The 22241-nt window shown below is 41.6% G+C and overlaps 1 protein-coding gene across 10 annotated transcripts in view; it reads left to right on the forward strand.

Annotated features, from left to right (window-relative positions):
* Positions 1 to 2719: 2719 nt before the first annotated feature.
* The window catches only part of RIF1 (replication timing regulatory factor 1), a 69635-nt gene continuing 50113 nt past the window's right edge, over positions 2720 to 22241 (forward strand). For 5 of the 10 annotated variants that reach the window (XR_012421103.1, XR_012421104.1, XM_065525482.2 and 2 more), the window contains exons 1-8: positions 2720 to 3339; positions 4081 to 4159; positions 7598 to 7694; positions 9074 to 9201; positions 9318 to 9412; positions 12657 to 12846; positions 15410 to 15502; positions 21504 to 21642. Coding sequence is in view for 8 of the 10 variants with exons in the window: in XM_065525482.2 (XP_065381554.1) it covers positions 3236 to 3339; positions 4081 to 4159; positions 7598 to 7694; positions 9074 to 9201; positions 9318 to 9412; positions 12657 to 12846; positions 15410 to 15502; positions 21504 to 21642 (925 nt within the window). In the remaining 2 variants the exon portion in view is untranslated. The remainder of the gene's footprint in view (positions 3340 to 4080; positions 4160 to 7597; positions 7695 to 9073; positions 9202 to 9317; positions 9413 to 12656; positions 12847 to 15409; positions 15503 to 21503; positions 21643 to 22241) is intronic. The other 5 variants (XM_015432195.4, XM_065525483.2, XM_015432197.4 and 2 more) reach the window with 3 other exon arrangements.

Consider the following 22241-nt stretch of genomic DNA (forward strand, 5'->3'; position numbering starts at 1 on the left):
CACCTATAACCAAACAACAATAAATTAATGAGATACTCATTTTATCAGATCAATAGCATGATAGCAGGGAGGCAGGAGCATTTAATTCTCCATGAAGAGAATGTGTGTGTTTGGATAGTAGATGAGGGAAAGATTTCACAAAAAGGTGTGATTTTAGTCGACTCTTTTTTTTTTTTTTTTTTTTAAGACAGAGTCTCACTCTGTTGCCCAGGCTGGAATGCAGTGGCGCAATCTTGGCTTGAATCCGCCTCCCAGGTTCAAGCGATTCTCCTGCCTCAGCCTCCTGAGTAGCTAGGATTACAGGCGTGCACCACCACGCCCGGCTGATTTTTGTATTTTTAGTAGAGAAGGGGTTTCACCATATCAGCCAGGCTGATCTTGAACTGACCTCAGGTGATCCACTTGCTTCAGCCTTGCAAAGTGTTGGGATTATAGGTGTGAACCACCTGACTCTTATTTATTACTCTTGAAGAAGGTAATTAATATTCTAAATACATGCTGTAAATAAAAGTCTTCAAAGACACAGAGAAGCTGGCGATCTTAGCAAACTTCAGAATCTGATGAAGTGGGAGTAATCTGGAGATGAAGAACGAGCAGTGGCCCAATCATGGTAGGCTTGCATGTTATGTCAAAAGTTTTGAAATCCATCCTGTTGCTGATGGGAATGGCCATAGTATTTTAGGCACAGGAATGACAACAAAAAAATCTTACATAACATTTTTGAGCTACTTATAAGGCTGAGGCAGGAGGATCATCTGAACCCAAGAAATTCAGGGCTGCAGTAAATCATGATCACACCACCAATTGCACTCCAGCCCAGGCAACAGAGCAAGGCCTTGTCTTTAAAAATAATAAAATTTAAAACATAACATTTTTGGAAGATCAAAGAACCATACATATGAAAGAAATACAAGCAACATGACCCCCCCACCCAGTCCTTTAATTATTAACGGGAAATTATGGGGGAAAAAAAAAAAAAGCAAAATCCCTGTTCTCACAGAATTTATATTCTAATGGGTAGAGGCAGACAATAAAAAAACCACATACAGCCCGGCACGGTGGCTCAAGTCTGTAATCCCAGCACTTTGGGAGGCCGAGGCGTGCGGATCACGAGGTCAGGAGTTCGAGACCAGCACGGCCAAAATGGTGTAACCCCGTCTCTACTAAAAATACAAAAATTAGCTGGGTGTGGTGGCGGGCGTCTGTAATCCCAGCTGCACCGGAGGCTGAGGCAGAGACTCCCTTGAACCCTGAAGGCAGAGGTTGCAGTGAGCCTAGATAGCCCACTGCACTCCAGCATGGGCGAAAGAAGGAGGCTCCGTCTCAAAAAAAAAAAAAAGAAAAGAAATGTAAAAAAAAAAGAAAAAGAAAAGAGGAGCAGCATATTAACAGTAAGGATAAATGACTGTCATTGTGTTTACCGACGTGTCTCTAGGGAAGAAGCCCGGGCCAAATCCCACCCTTCAACCCCCCAGGGGCCTAAGAGAAGAATGCACATCCTCGGGAGCTACCTAAATCTACTGAATTACAATGCATAAAGGCGGGGCCCAGGAAGCTGCAGTTTAATAACGAATATCCCCAGGCCATTGTTATGTACGCTTAAGACTTGAGAACCATTGGCCTCTCCAACCTTTTCTCACTTCACCTATTAAAAGCCCTGTTTTATAGAGGAGGAAATTGAGGCATAGGTTAATTAACTTGCTAAAGTCACGTGGAACCAGAGCTGGAATCTAGACCTTCTTGATATACAGCTCTTTTCTTCTTCTTTTTTTATTTTTTTTCGAGACGGAGTCGGGCTCTGTTGCCCAGGCTGGAGTGCAGTGGCCGGATCTCAGCTCACTGCAAGCCCCGCCTCCCGGGTTCACGCCATTCTCCTGCCTCAGCCTCCCAAGTAGCTGGGACTACAGGCGCCCGCCACCACGCCCGGCTAATTTTTTTTGTATTCTAGTAGAGACGGGGTTTCACCGTGTTAGCCAGGATGGTCTCGATCTCCTGACCTCGTGATCCGCCCGTCTCGGCCTCCCAAAGTGCTGAGATTACAGGCTTGAGCCACCGCGCCCGGCCTCTTCTTTTTTTTTTGAGAGACGGAGTCTTAATCTTACTCTCTCGCTCAGGCTGGAGTGCAGTGGCGTGATCTCGGCTCAATGCAACCTCCGCCTCCCGGGTTCAAGCGATTCTTCTGCCTCTGCTTTCCAAGTGGCTGGGACTACAGGCGTGCGCCACCACACCCAGCTAATTTTTGTATTTTTTTTTTTTTTAAGTAGAGACGCGGTTTCACCATGTGTTGGCCAGGCTGGTCTCGAACTCCTGACCTCAGGTGACCCGCCCACCTCGGCCTCCCAAAGTGCTTGGATTACAGGTGTGAGCTACTGCGCCCGGCCAGCTCTTAGTCTTAAACCTAACAGTACGTTATCTCCTTTTGCTAACTGATTTGTAGCTAAAACTTCAACAAGCACTGGACTTGGAGTTTGAACACTTAGTCTAAAGGTCTACTAAGTTCAGTCTAGTGAGTGTGCGCAATTAAGTCACATTTTGAATTTCAAGTCTCTCGCCTTAGGCAAAACACCACCACCTGATGCTGACCAGCGGGGCGAGACACGGCAGCTGGGCAGGGAAGCGATGCGATCGATAAGTCAGGTGCGCCGCTGACTGTTGGATTGGCTCGAACTTCTCCCGCCAGGCCTAACCTACTCCCGCGCACTCCTGGGCCCGCCCCGCCGCCATCTTGGTCTAGGAGGGAGAGCGCCGCACGCGTGAGTAAACAGCCGGAGCAGGGACAGTCGAGCTCTGGCAGCGTCCGGGTGCTGCGGGGCAGAGGCGGAGAGGACCCTGTCCTGATCTTCCTAGGTGGGATAAATATCGGGGTCACAGTGATAGGCCGCGGGGAGCCCTTAGTCTGCCCACCCTCCGCCCCCTCGCGGCGAGATGCCTCGTTCCCCGGGCTTCTCCCGCCCTCTGCCGATCTCCTCCCTCTGTTGAAAGCTGCCCGGGAAAGTGGTGGCGGGAGCGGGCCCAGGCCCGAATGTGGCGTGGCCTCAGGTTCCTGGTGCCGGGCGCCGGAGGAGGTTCGCGCTGGGGTTTGGTGCTTCGGAGGCCTGGGGTGCAGACGCGGCGTGGCTGTGAGGCCGGGGCGGGCGTGCGGGTGTGAGGGCCGGACTCACACGGCCGCCGCGGGGCTGTTTCCATCGGTCACTGGATTTTCTCCTCTTCCGGTTCGGGCCTCAGGGTGGCCGACATGACGGCCAGGGGTCAGAGCCCCCTCGCGCCGCTGTTGGAGACTTTGGAAGACCCTTCTGCCTCCCATGGAGGGCAGACTGACGCTTACCTGAGTCTGACCAGGTGAGGTCCGCCACGGGGCGTTGCTGGGTGGGGGGAGCGCTCTAGACTGGGGAGAAAGAAGGTGGTTGGGAGGGGCGCGTAGAATGAATATGAGTTCTAGAAGTCTGGCAAATGTGAGGACACCCGAGTCGCGGACGCGTTGTGGGGCGGGGGAGATGTATCCTAGGTGACGTTCCTGGGTACTGCTGCTGGTGCGCTTGAGGTGTGTGTTTGGAACGAGGGAGCTTGCACGTGTTTTGCAAGCGAGGGATTTTTAAAAGTTTCGCTTGGAAGTAGTTGTTGGAGGAGGGGTTTTCAGTGTAAACCTCCGATGTGTTGGGAAAATGTGGCTACCCGGAGTTTTTTTTTTTTTTTTTTTAACAGCCATAAACTGATTTTTATTAATTGCAAAATGCTTCAAAGTAATTTTCATAGAAATGTACTAAACTTTTGTAAAACCTTTTGTAAAGGCTTAGTAAATCGTTAGTAACTAGGGATAGGGATCCCCGTTCTGTCTTTTTGGAGTCAGGCTATCACAACTTGCGTGTAACGGATGTAAAATGTTATTCTGAAGAGTTTTCTACTTTCACTTCTGATATATATTGCATTATATATTCTATATGCCTTTAAGGACTTTACCTACTGGGTTAATTCATTTACAAGAGTTAGAAAGTAATTTTTAAAAAGGTGGTGCATGTATTTTAGGGAGTTTTTTTTTTCCCCCGTCAACTACCTAAACTTGTGTTCTTCCTGCTTTTTAAGTCGTATGACTGGAGAAGAAGGAAAAGAAGTAATTATAGAAATCGAGAAAAAGCTTCCTCGGCTGTACAAAGTTTTAAAGGTATGTATCTGTTTGTTAAATAGTTTTTCACTTTTGGTAGTTTGTTTTTTTTGTTGTTGTTGTTTTGCGGTGGAGTTTCGCTCTTGTTGCCAGAGAGAGTGCAGTGGCTCGGCCTTGGCTCACTGAAACCTCCGCCTTTCAGGTTCAAGCGATTCTCCTGCCTCAGCCTCCTGAATAGCTGGGATTACAGGCATCCGTCACCACCCCGGCTAATTGTGTATTTTTAGTAGAGAAGAGGTTTCTCCATATTGGTCAGGCTGGTCTTGAACTCCCGACCTCAGGCGATCCTCCTTCCTCGGCCTCCCAAAGTGTTGGGATTACAGGCGTGAGCCACCTTGCTGAGACACTTTTGGTGGTTTTTAAAAGTTTTGCCGGTTGACTCAAAAGCTTTGAATCTAAAATATAACAGCAGTAATACTGATTATAATACTCTTTATTGTTACTTAAAGCTTCTCAGGTACTTTCTTAATTACCTTACATGCTTTATCACTTAACTCTCCATAGTTCCATGAGATTATTTCTTAATGATCACTTTGCAGGTGAAGAAATTAATTTAATTTGCCTAAGTTGCCTAAGGGCACTTGAATCTGAGTTTGTGCTCTTGAAAGCAGTGATCAGAGATTAACCTGTTTTCTTTCCTTTGGGAATCTACATCTAAGTAAGTGATTTTAAAATTACAGTTGTCTTTGGTCTACTCTGTAGGTAGCATTAATTTCTTTTTCCTCATTCACCCTCAGTTTTTGCTACAACTGTTATCTTTTTTGCTTAGGGAAATGATGTTTGACATCATACATATGGAGCTGTGTTCGTGTCTTCACTTGCCTACTCAGTGGCTTCCTGACCATCCTTAACATATTTTAAATTTTCTTGTTTTTAGAATGAAAAAGTTGAACTTTATCTCCAATGTTTCTTTGAGTTCTTATTTTTATGACCTTGTTCCTTTTTTTAAAAATATTTTGTGGTTTTATTATGACCTTGTTCTTGTGCTTTTATTTTTGTTTTTAATTATTGAGGTGGGGATCTTGATAGGTTGCCTAAGCCAGTCTCGAACTCCTGGGTCCAAACGATCCTCCCACCTCAGCCTCCTTAGTAACTGAGATTACAAGAAGGTGCCACCGTGCCCGACTTTTATGCTTTTTGTTTGTTTCAGGCAGATCTTGCTCTGTCACCCATGCCGGAGTGCAGTTTCACAATCTCAGCTCACTGCAACCTCTGTCTCCCATGTTCAAGTGATTTTCCTGCCTCAGCCTCCTGAGTAGCTGGGATTACAGGCATGCCCTCACCACGTCCGGCTAATATTTTTAGTAGAGATGGGGTTTCATCATGTTGACCAGGTTGGTCTTGAACTCCTGACTTCAGGTGATCCGCCCGTCTTGGCCTCCCAAAGTGCTGGGATTACAGGTGTGAGCCACCGTGCCCAGCTGTGTGCCTTTAAACAAGTGTTTCATCCAGACACGTATTGTACATTTTAACGTGATTTTTGGCTAAGTATTAACAGAGATACTGCCTACTCTTGGTGTTGTCATAGTCATCAACTTTTTTTGTGTAAGCAGAAACTTTATTGTGTGCTAGTTACTTAATATCGGTGTTTATTCCATTTTCTTTATTGTCATATTCCACATTGTTGTAATTCGATGTAAAGACATGCACTTTCGTATATTGAGCATTTATAGGATCAGGAACTCTATTGCATACTTTTTTTTTGGTTTTTTTTTTTTTTGGCGGGGGACAGAGTTTTGCTCTTGTTGCCCAGGCTGGAGTGCAGTGGCTTGAACACCTCCCAGGTTCAAGCTGTTCTCCTGCCTCAGCCTCCCAAGTAGCTGGGATTACAGGCATGCGCCACCATGCCCGGCTAATTTTTTTTCGTATTTTTAGTAGGGACGGGGTTTCTCCATGTTGGTTGGCCACTGGGCCCAGTCTTGTTGCATACATTTTGAGTCAAGTTGCATTGTTTGTAAATAGGATTTGTACCTGAAATTATTTGGATACACGTGGAAGGTTGATAATAGGACAATAGCAATTTTAAGCAATGAAAGGATAATTGAATTCTTTCAGAGTAGTAACCATACCAGGTAAAGTAGAACATGTTTCTGTGTTGTGTTTGGAGTTCAGCTAGGATTGTGTCTAGGAATCCACAACATTCTTGAAAATGAGACACATTATTGTTAAGGAACACTTTCAAGTAAGTTTAATGAAAATTAATCACAGACATTTACTAGCTATTATCCAGGAGATATAGTAGTAGCTCTCAAAGTATTAAGCCTTACTTAGTTGCTTACACCTGGTTGCTGTACTATATCCCTTACATTCTGTACTCTAGGGTTTGAATTTTTTGGCTTCGTTTTGTAAATATAGAAGACACTGCAGAGAAGTATCTGCTCATATATTTAACCATTAACATTTGCTATTCTCCTGCTCAGGAATTTGAGGATTCCTTGGATATTTGATTCAAACAGATATGGGGGATTTTGAAGATAAATCCCTTTGGAGTAGGAAATGGTACAAGGAAATGGGGTACAGGGTAAAAGTAAACATACTGAGATCCTCTTTGACAGATTTGGCCTTTTATAGCTTTTACATAAATACTATGAGTTGGACTTTCAATTCTAGATTGACAGCCAGGCAAGGTGGCTCACGCCTGCAATCCCAGCACTTTGGGAGGTCTGAGGCGGGTGGATCACCTGAGGTCAGGAGTTCGAGACCAGCCTGGCCAACATGGTGAAACCCCCATCTCTACTAAAAATACAAAAAATGAGCCAGGCATGGTGGCGCACGCCTGTCATCCCAGCTACTCGTGAACCTGGGAAGCGGAGGTTACAGTGAGAGATTATTGCAGTGAGTTGAGATTACATCATTGCACTCCAACCTGGTCAAGAGTGAAACTCTTGTCTCCAAAAAAAAAAAAACAATTTCTAGATTGACATGGATTGAAATTCTCTTATGTATAAAGTAAGGTTTAAAAAATTGTTTTATATAACTACTAATTGAGATAATAATAGATACTTTATAAATGTTACATTCTAACCCCTTCCTTCTCCCAGTCTTGGAGGAAGAGATGTCACTCCCCTCTAAAGTTAGGATGTTAGCTTTTGCATTTGAGTCTCTTGTTTACTCAGTGGAAGGGCCTTACTCCCTTTTCCCTGTTATGTCTTTAGCATTTTTCATCTGTTGACCTCTTTTTCTTTGCTTTCATAGGTGTAGAGATATCCTTTATCTTCATTCAGTTGCTCTTGATCCAGTTTCCTCTCCTTTCTTTGCCAAACTGTACACATGGCCTTCTGATTTTATTCCTTGTTTATTTTTGTTTTTTATGCATATTCTCAAGGATTTGTTGGAGTAAAATGTGATGAATTTGTTTGTTCTATAATTGACTTCTGCTTTCTAAAGATTGATTTACAGTTGTGCTTGTTTGTAATAAATGTGGTTTTGTTTTTGTAGACTCACATTTCCAGTCAAAACTCGGAGCTGAGTAGTGCTGCTCTACAAGCCCTGGGGTTTTGCTTATATAATCCCAAAATTACCTCAGAATTATCAGGTAGATAAATTTCTTATGACTGTCAATAGTTTTAGAGTATAAAGTATAAATTTTAAGTATAATTTGATGCTGTTAAAAGTACTATTATCTCTGGATTAGTTTCAGAACCTGTAGTTTAAGGTTTGCTTTTAGGAAAGAATGTTTAGATTATCATCACCTACACGTAGCTCTAACTTTGATACTACAAAATTTGCTCATAAAAATAAGGGGTATTTGACAAAAACTTAGCTGGGCGTAGTGGCGGGCGCCTGTAGTCCCAGCTACTCGGGATGCTGAGGCAGGAGAATGGCATGAACCCAGGAGGCGGAGCTTGCAGTGAACTGAGATCACCCCACTGCACTCCAGACTGGGAGAGTGAGCGAGACTGTCTCAAAAAAAAAAAATAAATAAATAAAAAAAATAAGGGTATTTGCTGGGTGCGGTGTCTCATGCCTGTAATCCCAGCACTTTGGGAGGCTGAGGCGGGCGGATCACCTAAGGTCAGGAGTTGAAGACTAGCCTGGCCAACATGGAGAAACCCCATCTTTACTAAAAATACAAAAAAAATTAGCCGGGCATTATGGCGCATGCCTGTGATCCCAGCAACTCAGGAGGCTGAGGCAGGAGAATCGCTTGAATGCGGGAGGTGGAGGTTGCAGAGAGCCAAGATGGTGCCATTGCACTCCAGCCTGGGAAGGAAGAGTGAAACTCCATCTCAAACAAAAATAAAATAAAAAGGGTATTTAAACATGATTGCTGTAAAAATGGAAATTTTTATTCAGGCATATTCACTAAGGAATATGCTGAATTGAAAAGTTCTTTGACATAATGATAAATGTGGGATAATTTGGAACTAAAAGTGGTAATAAAAGCACAGAACCTAATGCTAAGTTTTCAAGTAGTCTGCATTGTTGTTCCATAGTTAGATGATTTCCATTGTAAAGGAAACTCTTTAGAGAAGGAAAGTTAGGAATAAAGATGTCAAAGTTGTTACCATCTGTTTTTGAGGGAAAAGCTGCTGCTTGCTCTTTTTTATACATGGAAGTGTTAACAACCTAAAGCAGGAGTTGTTCATTTTGGAGCAGAGATGCAGGATTGAAAACATCTTACCAAAAATTGTCTTGTATGTTCAAACCTACAGTGATATCTGTAGTTACTTCAGTTGCACAAGAAAGTCTGATTTTGTGTCTGTTGTTTATTTTCTCTCAGTATACCTTCCCCTCTAATCTGAATTTTGTGTTTTGGGGAGAAGTTTGGTATCAGCATTGGTTCTCTGATCTATTCTCTGGATATACTTTTAATTTTATGATTGATGAGTATATTGTTTTCTCTAGTTTTATATTTGAGACTTTAAAGAGTATCAACTATTCTATACAAAATTAAAACTGCTTGTTTTTCAGAGGCAAATGCTCTAGAATTGCTTTCAAAATTGAATGATACCATTAAGAGTTCAGACAAAAATGTACGTACCAGAGCACTTTGGGTGATATCTAAGCAGACATTTCCCTCTGACGTGGTTGGCAAAATGGTGAGTATAGTTTTTGGGTATGCCGTCTTAACTATATGCCAATTAAAAAACAACTATAATGCCAATAAAAACAGTTCAGGCTTATTTCATTTGTATTTATTTGGTTTGTTTTTTAGGTATCCAGTATAATTGATTCATTAGAAATACTATTTAATAAAGGAGAGACGCATTCTGCTGTTGTTGATTTTGAAGCGTTAAATGTTATCATAAGGTATGCATTTGGATGCTGTGCAAATTGAAGAATAGTTTTCATAAGTTTAGCTGAAGGGGAGAGGGCTTTTGGAATTTAAATGAGAGACAGACATTGAAAGGGGGAAATGTCTTTTACACCAAAAGACTCAAGGACAAGAAGTAACAGAAAGAAGATGGAAGTAGATGTGTATGGGTTACTAGGTGTTTAAAATTTTTACTGGGACCATGTTCAAGGTGAAGTCTTGGTTATGTTCCTGCTAGTAACATACACAGTTCGGGTTTGAAAAATATCTCTGTTAAAGCTTGTTGTAAGGTTTTAAAAATAATGTAAACTCATAAGTGGGCTTAGGGGTTGTTTAGAAAGGTAATCAGTGTTTAGCAGGGAATAGAAGAGTACCTTCTTCATTTTTGTTATAACAGGCACGCCAACAGCATAAACTCTTTTTTTTTTTAAGTGTAAACTCTTTGATGACATGATTTCTGTCTTCCCTGTTTTTTGTTCTTTAAAGTTTTCTTGTTGAGTTACTTGCTTTAACTTGCCCACTGTTGAATGCTCTGATTGATGCTAAGATTATGTCATCGTTCTCTGGCTATCCTCTTCTATAACAATGATGAATTTAGCATAACAATAAGTAATACAGTTGGCCCTTTGTAGGTTCTGCATCCTTGTATTTAACCAATTGAGGGTTGAAAGTCTCAGAAAAATTGCATCTGTATTGAACATGTACGGACTTTGATTTTCTTGTCATTATTTCCTAAACAGTACAGTTTAACAACTACTTACTTAGCACTTACATTGTATTAGCTATTATCAGTAATCTAGAAATGATTTAAAGTATAGGGGAAGATGGGCATAAGTTATATGCAAATACAGTCGTGTCATATAATGATGGAAATACATTCTGAGGAATGCATCATTATATAATTTCATCATTGTGCAAACATAGAGTGGACTTACACAAACCTAGAGGGGAGAGCCTACTATATACCTAGGCTGCATGGTACAACCTGTTGCTCCCAGGCTACAGACCTGTACAGTGTATTACTGTACTGGATATTGTAGGCACTTCTAACACAATACTATTTGTGTACCTAAACAGAAAAGGTACAGTAAAAATATGATAAAAAAGATTAAAAAATGGTACACCTGTATCTGATGCTTACCACGGATGGAGGTTTTAGGACTAAAGTTTCTTTGGGTGAGTCAGTGAAGGAGTGATGAGGGAATGTGAAGGTCTGGGATGTTACTGTGCACTATTGTAGATTATTCATAAAGACTGTACACTTATGCTACACTAAATCTATAAAAACATTTAAAAAATAAATTAGTCTCTACTTTCTGTAACTTTTTTTGAGACAATCACACTGTTGTTCAGGCTGGAGTGTAGTGGGGTGATATCGGCGCTCTGCAACCTCCACCCCCCAGGTTCAAGTAATTCTTGTGCCTCAGCTTCCTGAGTAGCTGGGATTATAGGCGCTCGCCACCACGACCGGCTTATTTTTGTATTTTTAGCAGAAATGGGATTTTGCCATGTTGGCCAGGCTGGTGTTGAACTCCTGACCTCAGGTGATCCACCCACCTCAGCCCCCCAAAGTGCTGGGATTGCAGGCGTGAACCACTGTGCCTGGCCAGCCTATTGTAACTTTAGACTTTAAAGTTTTAAAACTTTTTGACTTTTGTAAGAATAATTAGCTTTGGCTGGGCACAGTGGCTCATGCCTGTAATCCCAGAACTTTGGGAGGCCCAGGTGGGCAGATTACCTGAGGTCAGCAGCGTGAGAGCAGCCTCGTCAACATGGTGAAACCCCATCTCTACTGAAAATACAAAATTAGCTGGGCGTGGTGATGTGTGCCTGTAATCTTCAGCTATATGGGAGACTGAGGCATGAGAATCACTTGCACCCAGGAGGCAGAGGTTGCAGTGCGCTGAGATCGTGCCACTGCACTCCAGCTTGGGTGACAGAGAGACTTGGTCTCAAAAAAAAAAAAAGAAGAATACTTAGCTTAAAACACAAACATACAATTGTACAAAATTATTTTCCCTCGTTAAATCCTTATTCTAGGAGCCTTAATTTTTAATTTATTTATTTGTTTTTGACTTTCATAACTTTTTGGTTAACAACATAACACATCAGCCTAGGGCCTCTTGCAGGGTCAGGATCCTTATCAGTGTCTCCCACCACCACATCTTGTCATACTAAAACTTGTTCAAGGGCAATAACATGCATGGAGCTGTCATCTGTGGTTAATGCTGCCTTCTGGAGTATCTGCCGAAGGACCCTTCAAGGCTACTTTACAGTTAACTTTTTAAAAATAGAAGTAGGAGTAAACTCTAATAATAAAAATTATAGTGTGGTATATACATAAACCGGTAACATAGTCATTTAAAAAAATTTTTTTTTTATTACTATTTTTTTGTGTGTGTGACGGAGTCTTGCTCTGTCGCCAGGCTGGAACACAGTGGTGAGGTCTTGGCTCACTGCAGCCTCTGCCTCTCGGATTCAAGCTATTCTGCCTCAGCCTCCCAAGTAGCTGGGATTACAAGCAAGTGCCACCACGCCCAGCTAAGTTTTGTATTTTTAGAAGAGACGGGGTTTCACCATGTTAGGATAGTCTCCATCTCCTGACCTCATGATCCCCCCGCCTCGGTCTCCCAAAGTGCTGAGATTACAGGTGTGAGCCACCGCACCTGGCCGGTCATTTCTTATCATCTTAATAGTACAGTAATGTCCTGTATATAATTGTGCTGTACTTTTTTGTGAATGAGAGTGCAGTAGATTTGTTGGTTTACACCATTGTTATCAGAAACATGAATAATGTATTGCACTGCAATGTTACAACAGCTACAATGTCACTAGGTGATAGGAACTTGTCAGGTCCCTTAAAATCTTACTGGACCACTATTGTGAATGTGCTGCGTTTTTAACCAAAACGTTTGTTTGTGGTGCATGACTATACCGTCCTTTTTATATCAGACCTGAGCATTATTGTGAGGTCCTAGAACCAGTACCCCATGGATACTGAGGGGTGACTGTAATATTTCAATCTTAAGACAAGATTAGTTCTTTAAAAAAAATTTACAAAATTAATAATGTGCAAATTAGTAAAAATTGTATCTATTTCTTGTGTGCATATGCGTATTTGTATATATTCTAAAACAAATGGGCCGTACTGTGTATATTTCTGTGTGTCACATATTTTACTGCTTGTTAAGACTTAAAACGTGACGTCACGCTAATTATTCGTTGATTTCTTTATTATAGGCTAATTGAACAAGCCCCAACTCAAATGGGAGAAGAGGCAGTGAGGTGGGCAAAACTGGTCATACCTTTAGTGGTTCATTCAGCACAAAAGGTACATTTGCGGGGAGCAACTGCTTTGGAGATGGGAATGCCATTATTGCTTCAGAAACAGCAAGAAATAGCATCTATTACAGAGCAGCTTATGACTACTGTGAGTGTTCTTTTATGTAAGAATTTTCTGGATACTGCATCAGAAGGTTTTGCACTAAGCTTAAAATTCAGTCTGGGGGCCAGGTATAGTGGCTCTCACCTGTAGTCCCAATGCGGGAGGCTGGGAGGCTGAGGTGGGAGGATTGCTTGAGGCCAGGAGTTCCAGACCCATCTGGGCAACAGAGTGAGACCCATCTCTACAAAATATCTTAAAAATTAGCTGGGCGTGGTGGCATGCGCCTGTAGTCTCAGATGCTTGGGAGGCTAAGGCGGGAGGATTGCTTGACCAGAAATTTGAGGCTGCAATGAGCTATGATCTCACCACTGCATTCTAGCCTGGCTGAGTGAGAGCCTGTCCCCACCCCCCAAAAAAAAATCTGGGCATATTGGTATAGTTGCACTATGAGCTAGGATTTTAGCTTTGAATCACAACATTAAGAATTGCATAAATTAGCATAGGCACCTTGCTTATTACATAGTAGTAAGGAGGGGAGCTATCTATTGTTACTAAAATCCAGACATTTTACTTCGTTCCCAATAAATAGGAAATAGGAATTGTATTGCTGAAAGAGGGAGAGCATTAACTGATTCACTCATGTTTGGGTTGTTACTGTATAATCCTAGGAGATACAAATTTAATGTACATAAACTTACCTAGTCTCTATAGTTTTCTAGTTATTACTTGCCACAGGTTTTAGGTTTTCTAACCATTGTTCTTGTAACATATTTACTGGGCATCTGATATATGTAGTGCTTTGTTGCAGGCGCTGTAAATATAGCAGTGAACAAAAGAGGCTTGATGGAGCTTATTTTCTTGTGGGAGAGATAATTAAGTACATAGTGTAGTAAGTGAAGAGCGCTAAGGAGAAGAGCAAGGACTGGAGAGTGCCGTGAGAAAGGAATGTAAGGTGGTCAGAGAAGGCAAAGGAAAGGACATTTGAACAGTGATTTGAAGGCAGAGGAGTTACCCATGTGGATAATGTAGGGTAACTTCATACCAGACAAGAGAAGCATGAGGGCAAAAGGCCCGTCTCTAATGGTTGTGTACCTGGTTGGTGTTCTGGGAACACTGGGCAGTATGACAGTAGTGGAGTGAATTAGAGAGAGGAAAAGAGGGCCCAATCACATAGGACCATGGCGGGAACCATTGTAAGGACGGATTTTTTACTCTAGGTTACATGGAAAGCCATATTTGAAGGCCTTGTTTTATTTTTTGTTTTAAGAGACAGGGTCTCACTATATTAACCAAGCAGATCTTGAACTCCTGGGCTCAAGCAGTCCTCCCACTTTAGTCTCCCAAAGTTTTGGGATGACAGGCGTCAGCCACCACACCCAGCCCCTAAAACCTGGGATTTTACTTGCTTAAAATGCAGAAGACTTCTTGGTAATGTTCAGTATGACAAAGTAACTCGAGTGTCTTCATAAATAGCTTTATTCTGATGAATTCATTTTTTAGTAACATATATATACATATAAATTTTTTTTTTTTTTTGAGACAGTTTCGTGATTGTTGCCCAGGCTGGAGTGCAGTGACGTGGTCTCAGCTCACTGTAGTCTCCACCTCTTGGGTTCAGGTGATTCTCCTGCCTCAGCAGGAGTAGCTGGGATTATAGGCACCTGCCACCATGCCCGACTGATATTTGTATTTTTAGTAGAGATGGGGTTTCACCATATTGGCCAGGCTGGTCTCGAACTTTTGACCTTGTGATCTGCCTGCCTCAGCCTCCCAAAGTGCTGAGATTACAGGCATGAGCCACCGTGCCTGACCAGAAAATCCCTTTTGTAACCCGTTTATCAAGCTTGCAACAAAGCATATATGAAATTCTTTATATAAATTTGAGCTAAAAATTATTTCACGTTTGTTGATTATGAAGCTATTAATGTATTTTTTCATTATTAGTGTGAAAATATTAATACAGTGCCATTTAAACTAGTTAATGATATGCATGCTGACATTTTTAGGGTAAAGTATATTGTTAGGAAAAAAGTTGGATTGATGGATGGTAGGATGGCCAGATAGGTGATAAGACCAACAAGTGTTAATGATAGAATCTGGGTGTTTGTATTAGAGCATTTACTGTAAAAACTCCTTCACATTTGCTCTATGCTTCAGCTTTTCTTGTGGAGTTTTTTGGGAGGGGTAATTTTTTTTTTTTTTCTTCAGACAATCTCGCTCTGTCACCCAGGCTGGAGTGCAGTGGCACGTTCTCTGCTTTCTGCACCCTCCGCCTCCTGGGTTCAAGCAATTCTCATGCCTTAGCCTCCCGAGTAGTAGGAATTACAGGCGCCTGCCACCACACCCAGCTAATTTTTGTATTTTTAGTAGAGATGGGGCTTCACTGTATTGGCCAGGCTGGTCTTGAACTCCTGACTTCAGGTGATCTGCCTGCATTGGCCTCCCAAAGTGCTGGGATTACAGGCTTGACCCACCGCACCTGGCCTTGGGTTGGGTAATATTTTTATCATGGAGAAAACTGGTTTTTGAAAATTATTCCTAGACTTTGATATTGGATTTTTTTTTTTTCAAAGAGTCTGTTTGGTAAATTAATTGCTTTTGTTTGCAGAAATTAATCTCAGAACTCCAGAAGCTATTTATGAGTAAAAATGAGACTTACGTGTTAAAATTATGGCCTTTGTTTGTCAAACTACTTGGAAGGGTAAGTGCCCAGTTAATGAACAGTCCACAATATTTACATGCTGGACTCTTTATTTTCTTACCTTTTCTTTGTACACTCGATGCTCATTATTTCCTTTGTACAGCTGATGCTCATTATTTCATGCTTACTAAAATTCATTTGTAAATCTGAAATCAGTACTTGCATTGCTTTTGCCATCATTTGTAGACACCCAGGGTGGCAAAGAATTGGAGTCACAATGTGCGTGTTTCCAGCTGAGGTCAAGCAAAGTTACGCTCTGCCTTTTTGTTTTAGTTCTCATACCTTAAACAGGTGTCCTTTTTATAATCCCTGTAATGCCACATTTTTCACTTTTCTGTGCTTTTCCTGGTGGTTTACTGGTTAAATTTGGGACCCAAAGCCTGGGTCCAGATGCTGTCTAGTTTGTGTTCCTAAGCAAAGGAAGGCTGTGATATACCCAATGATGAAAATAAACTTTGTTCAGGCACGATTTATAGAGCTACTGGCTGTGAATTTGATGTTAGTGATTCAGTAATGTAAAATATCTTCTAATAGATAGATGTTAAACAGGTTATATATTGAACAGCTGACAAAAGTGTGTCCATAGACTCAAAGAAACCTAACTGTGTATTTCCCATGGGAGTGATTGCTCAGTATTTGCTAATTTAGTTTCCAGGCTATTTTATATAATAGAAAACCATAACTACTATGAATAATGAGCGAGAATCAACTGTATGTTCAATGATTAAGCAGGTTTTAGGTGGTAGGGGGTGTGCTGCTTTTATTGTGTTCTAACCATTTGTAAATGAAGAATTCAATGGCATTAAATCTATTCATAATGTTGTAAGCGTCACCATTATCTATACCCAAAACTTGTGCATCATCCCCAACAAAAACTGTACCCATTAAGCAGTAAACTCCCTGTGCCCTCCTCCCCCACCCAGACATCACCCTTTTGTTCTACTTTCAGTCTCTACGAATTTGCTTATTCTAGGTACCTCATAAAAGTGAAATTATAACATATTTGCTCCTCTGTGTCTGGCTTATTTCACTAAGCATAAAGTTTTTTTATTTTTTTTGAGACAGAGTTTCACTCTTGTCGCCCAGGCTGGAGTGCAATGGTGTGATCTCAGCTCACTACAACCTCTGCCTCGTGGGTTCAAGCAATTCTCCTGCCTCAGCCTACTGAGTAGCTGGGACTACAGGCATGTGCCTCTATGCCCGGCTAATTTTTGTGTTTTCAGTAGAGACAGGAAGGATTTCACCATTTTGGCCAGGATGATCTTGATCTCCTGACCTCGTGATCTGCCCACCTCGGCCTCCCAAAGTGCTGGGATTACAGGCATGTGCCACCGTGCCTGGCAGCATAAAGTTTTTAAGATTTATCCATGTCATAACATATATTAAAGTTGCATTCTTATGGCTGAGTGATTGTATATAACACATTTTGTGTATCTGTTGAGAGACATTTAGGTTGTTTCTACCTTTTGGCTATTGTGAATAATGTTGCTGTAAACACCAGTGTACAAATCTGTCAGAGTTACCGCTTTCAGTTTTTTGGGTATATGTTTAAGAGTGGAATTGCTGGGTTATGTAGTAATTCTATGTTGAACTTTTTGAGAAAGCCTCAAACTCTCTTTTTTTGAGACAAGGTCTGGCTCTGTCACCCAGGCTGGAGTGCAGTGGCACAACCTCACTCACTTCAACCTGTCTCCCAGGCTCAAACCATCCTCCCACCTCAGCCTCCCGATTACTTGGGACTACCACCATGCCCAGCTGAATTTTTTTTTTTTCCATATTTTTTGTAGAGATGGGATTTTGCCATGCTGCTCAGCCTGGTTTCCAACTCAAGTGATCCGCTTGCCTCAGCCTCCAAATTTGCTGGATTACAGGCATGAGCCACTTGGACCAGCCAGCACCAAACTCTTCTGTAGCAGCTGCACCATTTTACATTCCCACCCGTAATGCACTAGGGTTCCACTTTCTTAACATCCTCACCAACACTTTTTATTTTCCTTTTTGTTTTTGATAGCCATTCTAGTGAATGTGAAGTGGGATTGATTTGGTATAGATTTGCATTTCTCTGATTACTAGTGATGTTGAACATCTTTTCACTTGGTTCTTGGCTGTTTTAATTGTCCGTGGAGAAATGTCTAAGTCCTTGGTCCATTTTTGAGTAGGTTTGAATTTTTGTTGAGTTGTAGTTCTTTATATGTTTTTGATATTCATCCCGTATCAGTTATGTGATTTGCAAATATTTGTTTCCGTTCTATAGGTTCTTTTTTGCTTTCTTGGTAATATCCATTGCACAGTTTTTAATTTTGGTATATTATGTATATTTTTTGTTATTGCTCATACTTGACATCATATTCATGAAGTTGTTGCCAAATCCAATGTCATTTTTGTTTCCCAATGTGTTCTTGTAAGAATTTTCCAGTTTTAGATCTTGAATATAGATCTTTGAACCATTTTGAGTGAATATTTGGATATGGTGTAAGGTGAGAGTCCAGGTTCATCCTTTTGCGTGTAGATGTTCAGATTCCTCAGTACCATTTATTGAAAAGGTTGTTTTTATTAAATCCTTTTGGTACCCCTTTTTTTTTTGTTTTTTGAGACAGTCTAACTCTGTTGCCAAGGCTGCAGTGCAGTGGCATGATCTCGGCTCAGTGCAACCTCTACCTCCTGGGTTCAAGCAATTCTCCTGCCTCAGTCTCCCAGGTAGCTGGGATTACAGGTGCCCACCACCTTGCTCGGCTAATTTTTTTTCTTTTTTGTATTTTTATTAGAGATGGGGTTTTACCACATTGGCCAGGCTGGTCTCGAACTTCTGAGCTCAAGAGATCCACCCGCCTCGACCTCCCAAAGTGCTGGGATTACAGGCATGAGCCACTGCACCTGGCCTTTGGTGGCCTTTTGAAAATCATTTGAACACAGGTGCAAAGATTTATATCCAAGCTCAGTATTCTGTGCTGTTAGTATGTATGGCTGTCCTTATGCAGTTACCATATGTATTAATTACTGTAGCTTTATACTACGTTTGGAAGTCAGTCAGTGTGAGTTGTCTGGTTTTCTTATTTTTCAGGATTGTTTTGGCTTTTAATTTAAAAAAAAATTTTTTTTTTTCTTGAGCTGGAGACTCTCCCTGTCACCCAGACTGGAGTGCAGCAGCGTGATCTCAGCTCACTGCAACCTCCGCCTCCTGGGTTCAAGTGATTTTCCTGCCTCAGCCTCCTGAGTAGCTGGGACTGCAGTTGCACACCACCATGCCTGGCTGAAGTTTTGTATTTTTAGTAGAGATGGTGTTTCACCATATCGGCCAGGCTGGTCTCGAACTCCTGACCTTGTAATCTGCCCGCCTTGGCCTCCCAAAGTGTTGGGATTACTCGTGTGAGCCACCACGCTGGCTGTTTTGGCTTTTTGAGGCTCTTTGCAATTCCGTGTTAATTTGACGATAGACTTCTTTATCTGTGAAAAAGACAGTTGAAATCATGGTAGGGATTGTGATGAATCTGCGTATAATGCCTTGAGTAGTTAGCATTTCATTGATGTTAAGTCTTTCTACCAATGAGCAGATGTCTTTCCATTTGTTTAGGTTTTTTTTTTTTTTTTTTTTTTTGAGACAGAGTCTTTCTGGCTATAGTGCTGTGGCGCAGTCTTGGCTCACTGTAACCTCAGCCTCCTGGGTTCAAGTGATTCTCCTGCCTTGGCCTCCCGAGTAGCTGGGATTATAGGCGCCTGCCACCATGCCTGACTCATTTTTGTATTTTTAGTAGAGACGGGATTTTACCACGTTGGCCAGGCTGGTCTCAAACTCATGACCTAAAGCAGTCCACCCGCCTTGGCCTCCCAGAGTGCTGGGATTACAGGAGTCAGCCACTGTGCCAGGCCTAGGTCTTTAGTTTCTTTCAGCAGTGCTTTGTAGTTTTCATCTTGTGTCTAACTTCTTGGGCTAGATCTGTTACGAAGTATTTCCTTTAGCTCTTGTAGCTAACTTGTATGTTTTTTGTTTTCTAATCCATTTTTTATTTTATTTTATTTTATTTTTTTATTTTATTTGAGACAGAGTCTCGCTCTGTCACCCCGGCTGGAGTGCAGTGGAGTGATCTCGGCTCACTGCAAGCTCCGCCTCCTGGGTTCCCACCATTTGCCTGCCTCAGCCTCCCGAGTTGCTGGGACTACAGGCACCTGCCACGCCCAGCTAATTTTTTGTATTTTTAGTAGAGACGGGGTTTCACCATGTTAGCCAGGATGGTCTCGATCTCCTGACCTCGTGATCCGCCCGTCTCGGCCTCCCAAAGTGCTGGGATTACAGGTGTGAGCCACTGCGCCCTGCCTTCCATTTTTTTTTTTGTTACTGGTTTATAGTGTGTTAAGATTATATGTGGTTTATAGCCTGTTAGGAGCATTAGTGTTTATGTAATTTTTTATTTGTGATGCATTACTTGTCATTTTTCCATTTTGTACTTTATTTTCCTTTTTTTCTTCTTTTTGAGACAGAGTTTCACGCTTGTTGCCCAGGCTGGAGTGCAAGCACGATCTCGGCTCACTGCAACCTCGGCCTCCTGGGTTCAAGTGATTCTCCTGTCTTAGCCTGCCGAGTAGCTGGGATTACAGGCATGTGCCACCACGCCTGGCTGATTTTTGTGTTTTTAGTAGAAAAGGGATTTCTCCATATTGGTCAGACTGGTCTCGAACTCCCGACCTTAGGTGATCCACCTGCCTTGACCTCCCAAAGTGCTAGGATTACAGGTGTGAGCCACCGTGCCTGGCCTATTTTTTTTTTCCTCCTAAGCTCATATTTTTCTTTTGGTTTAATAGTTTTCTCATTTAAATCTTACATAATATTTGGAAGTAATTCAGAAGCTATCCGGTTTTCTGCTGGCTGTGGTGGCTCACGTCTGTAATCCCAGCACTTTGGGAGGCTCAGGCGGGTGGGTCATTTGAGGTCAGGAGTTAGATACCAGCCTGGCCAGCATGGCAAAACCTTATCTCTACTAAAAATATAAAAATTAGACTGGTCCTGGTGGCTCACTCCTGTAATCCCAGCACTTTGGGAAGCCGAGGTGGACGGATCACCCTGAGTTCCAGAGATCGAGACCAGCCTGGCCAGCATGGTGAAACCTTGCCTCAACTAAAAATACAATAATTAGCTAGGCATGGTGGCATGCACCTGTAATTCCAGCTACTTGGGAGGCTGAGGCAGGAGAATCGCTTAAACCTAGGAGACAGAGGTTGCAGTGAGCTGAGATCCAGCCATTGCTCTCCAGCCTGGGTGACAGAGCCAGACTCCCATTGCAAACAAAACAAAACAAAACAAAAATTGGCTGGGCGTGGTAGTATTAGCCAGTAATCCCAGCTACTTGGGAGGCTGAGGCAGGAGAATCACTTGAACCCAGGAGACTGCAGTGAGCCGAAATAGCACCACTGCACTGTAGCCTGGGCGACAGAGTGAGACTCCCTCTCAGAAAAAAGAAACCTTATTCAGTTTTCTTGATTTTTATCTCACTTTTACTATTTTTTATTAGCAGATACTACTGTTTTTTAAAAATGTTTCTTTTACAGCCATGAAATTAGATGTTTCCTTAATTTTCCTTTCAGTTTGTTTGAAAGGTTATTTTTATTATTTTCAGGGTTCAACACCTTTTTTCTCTAATTCTTTAATATAAACATATATTTTGTTTGGTATTGCTTTGATAAAGTTTGGGATTTATCTACTCTCCTAATTTTCTCTAATGTTTTAGAAGTGTTCTGTGTTACGCATTATCTGCTTCTTCAAACTTTATATATTTTTTGGTCTTGAGTTTGGAATGTGTGTTTAAAGTTTATTTTCTTAAATTCCTAAGACTTTTAACATACCTAACATTTAACACATCTCTTTATGTTTGTGAATAATTTATCTTTTGTCTCCCCATTAGATTATGAAGTCCTAAGAGCATCTATTAACTGAATGAATAAAGGAATGATAGCAATTATTCTGTTTCATGCAGATAAATAACTTCTTAATGATTTTTCCCTTTTTTAGACCTTGCATCGAAGTGGGAGTTTCATCAATTCTCTGTTGCAACTAGAAGAACTTGGATTTCGTAGTGGAGCACCCATGATTAAAAAAATAGCTTTTATTGCTTGGAAGAGTTTAATAGATAATTTTGCTTTGAATCCAGGTAATATTTTAACAATTTTGATTTTCTATGAATTCATTTTGCTTAAAGCAAGACAAATGAAATTTTTCTGTTTTTTTGGATTTTAAGTTGAAATTAAGCTACTACTGAATTATTTTCATTTTAAGGGAACAGTAATAAATTTGTACTGAAAATAGAATTCACATACTAGGCATTGAAAATCACAAATATAAAATCTGTTTTACAGTATTTCAAAAACTGAACAAAGTGAAAAATAACTGTTTGTGTCTTCCTTTATTTATTTTATTTTATTTTTTATATTTTATGTTATGTTATCCTATCCTATCTTATCTTATCTTGTCTTATCTTGTCTTATCTTATCGAGACAGAGTGTCACTCTTGCCCAGGCTGGAGTGCAGTGGTGGGATCTTGGCTCCCTGCAACCCACGCCTCCCAGGTTCAAGCGATTCTCCTGCCTCAGCCTCCCGAGTAGCTGGGATTACAGATGTCTACCACCATACCCAGCTAATATTTGTATTTTTAGTAGAGACAGGGTTTCACTATGTTGGCCAGGCTGGTCTCGAACTCCTGAACTCAAGTGATCCTCCCGCCTTGGCCTCCCAAATGCTGGGATTACAGAT

Source organism: Macaca fascicularis, chromosome 12, assembly GCF_037993035.2.
Source record: "Macaca fascicularis isolate 582-1 chromosome 12, T2T-MFA8v1.1".
Classification (NCBI taxonomy): Eukaryota; Metazoa; Chordata; class Mammalia; order Primates; family Cercopithecidae; genus Macaca; species Macaca fascicularis.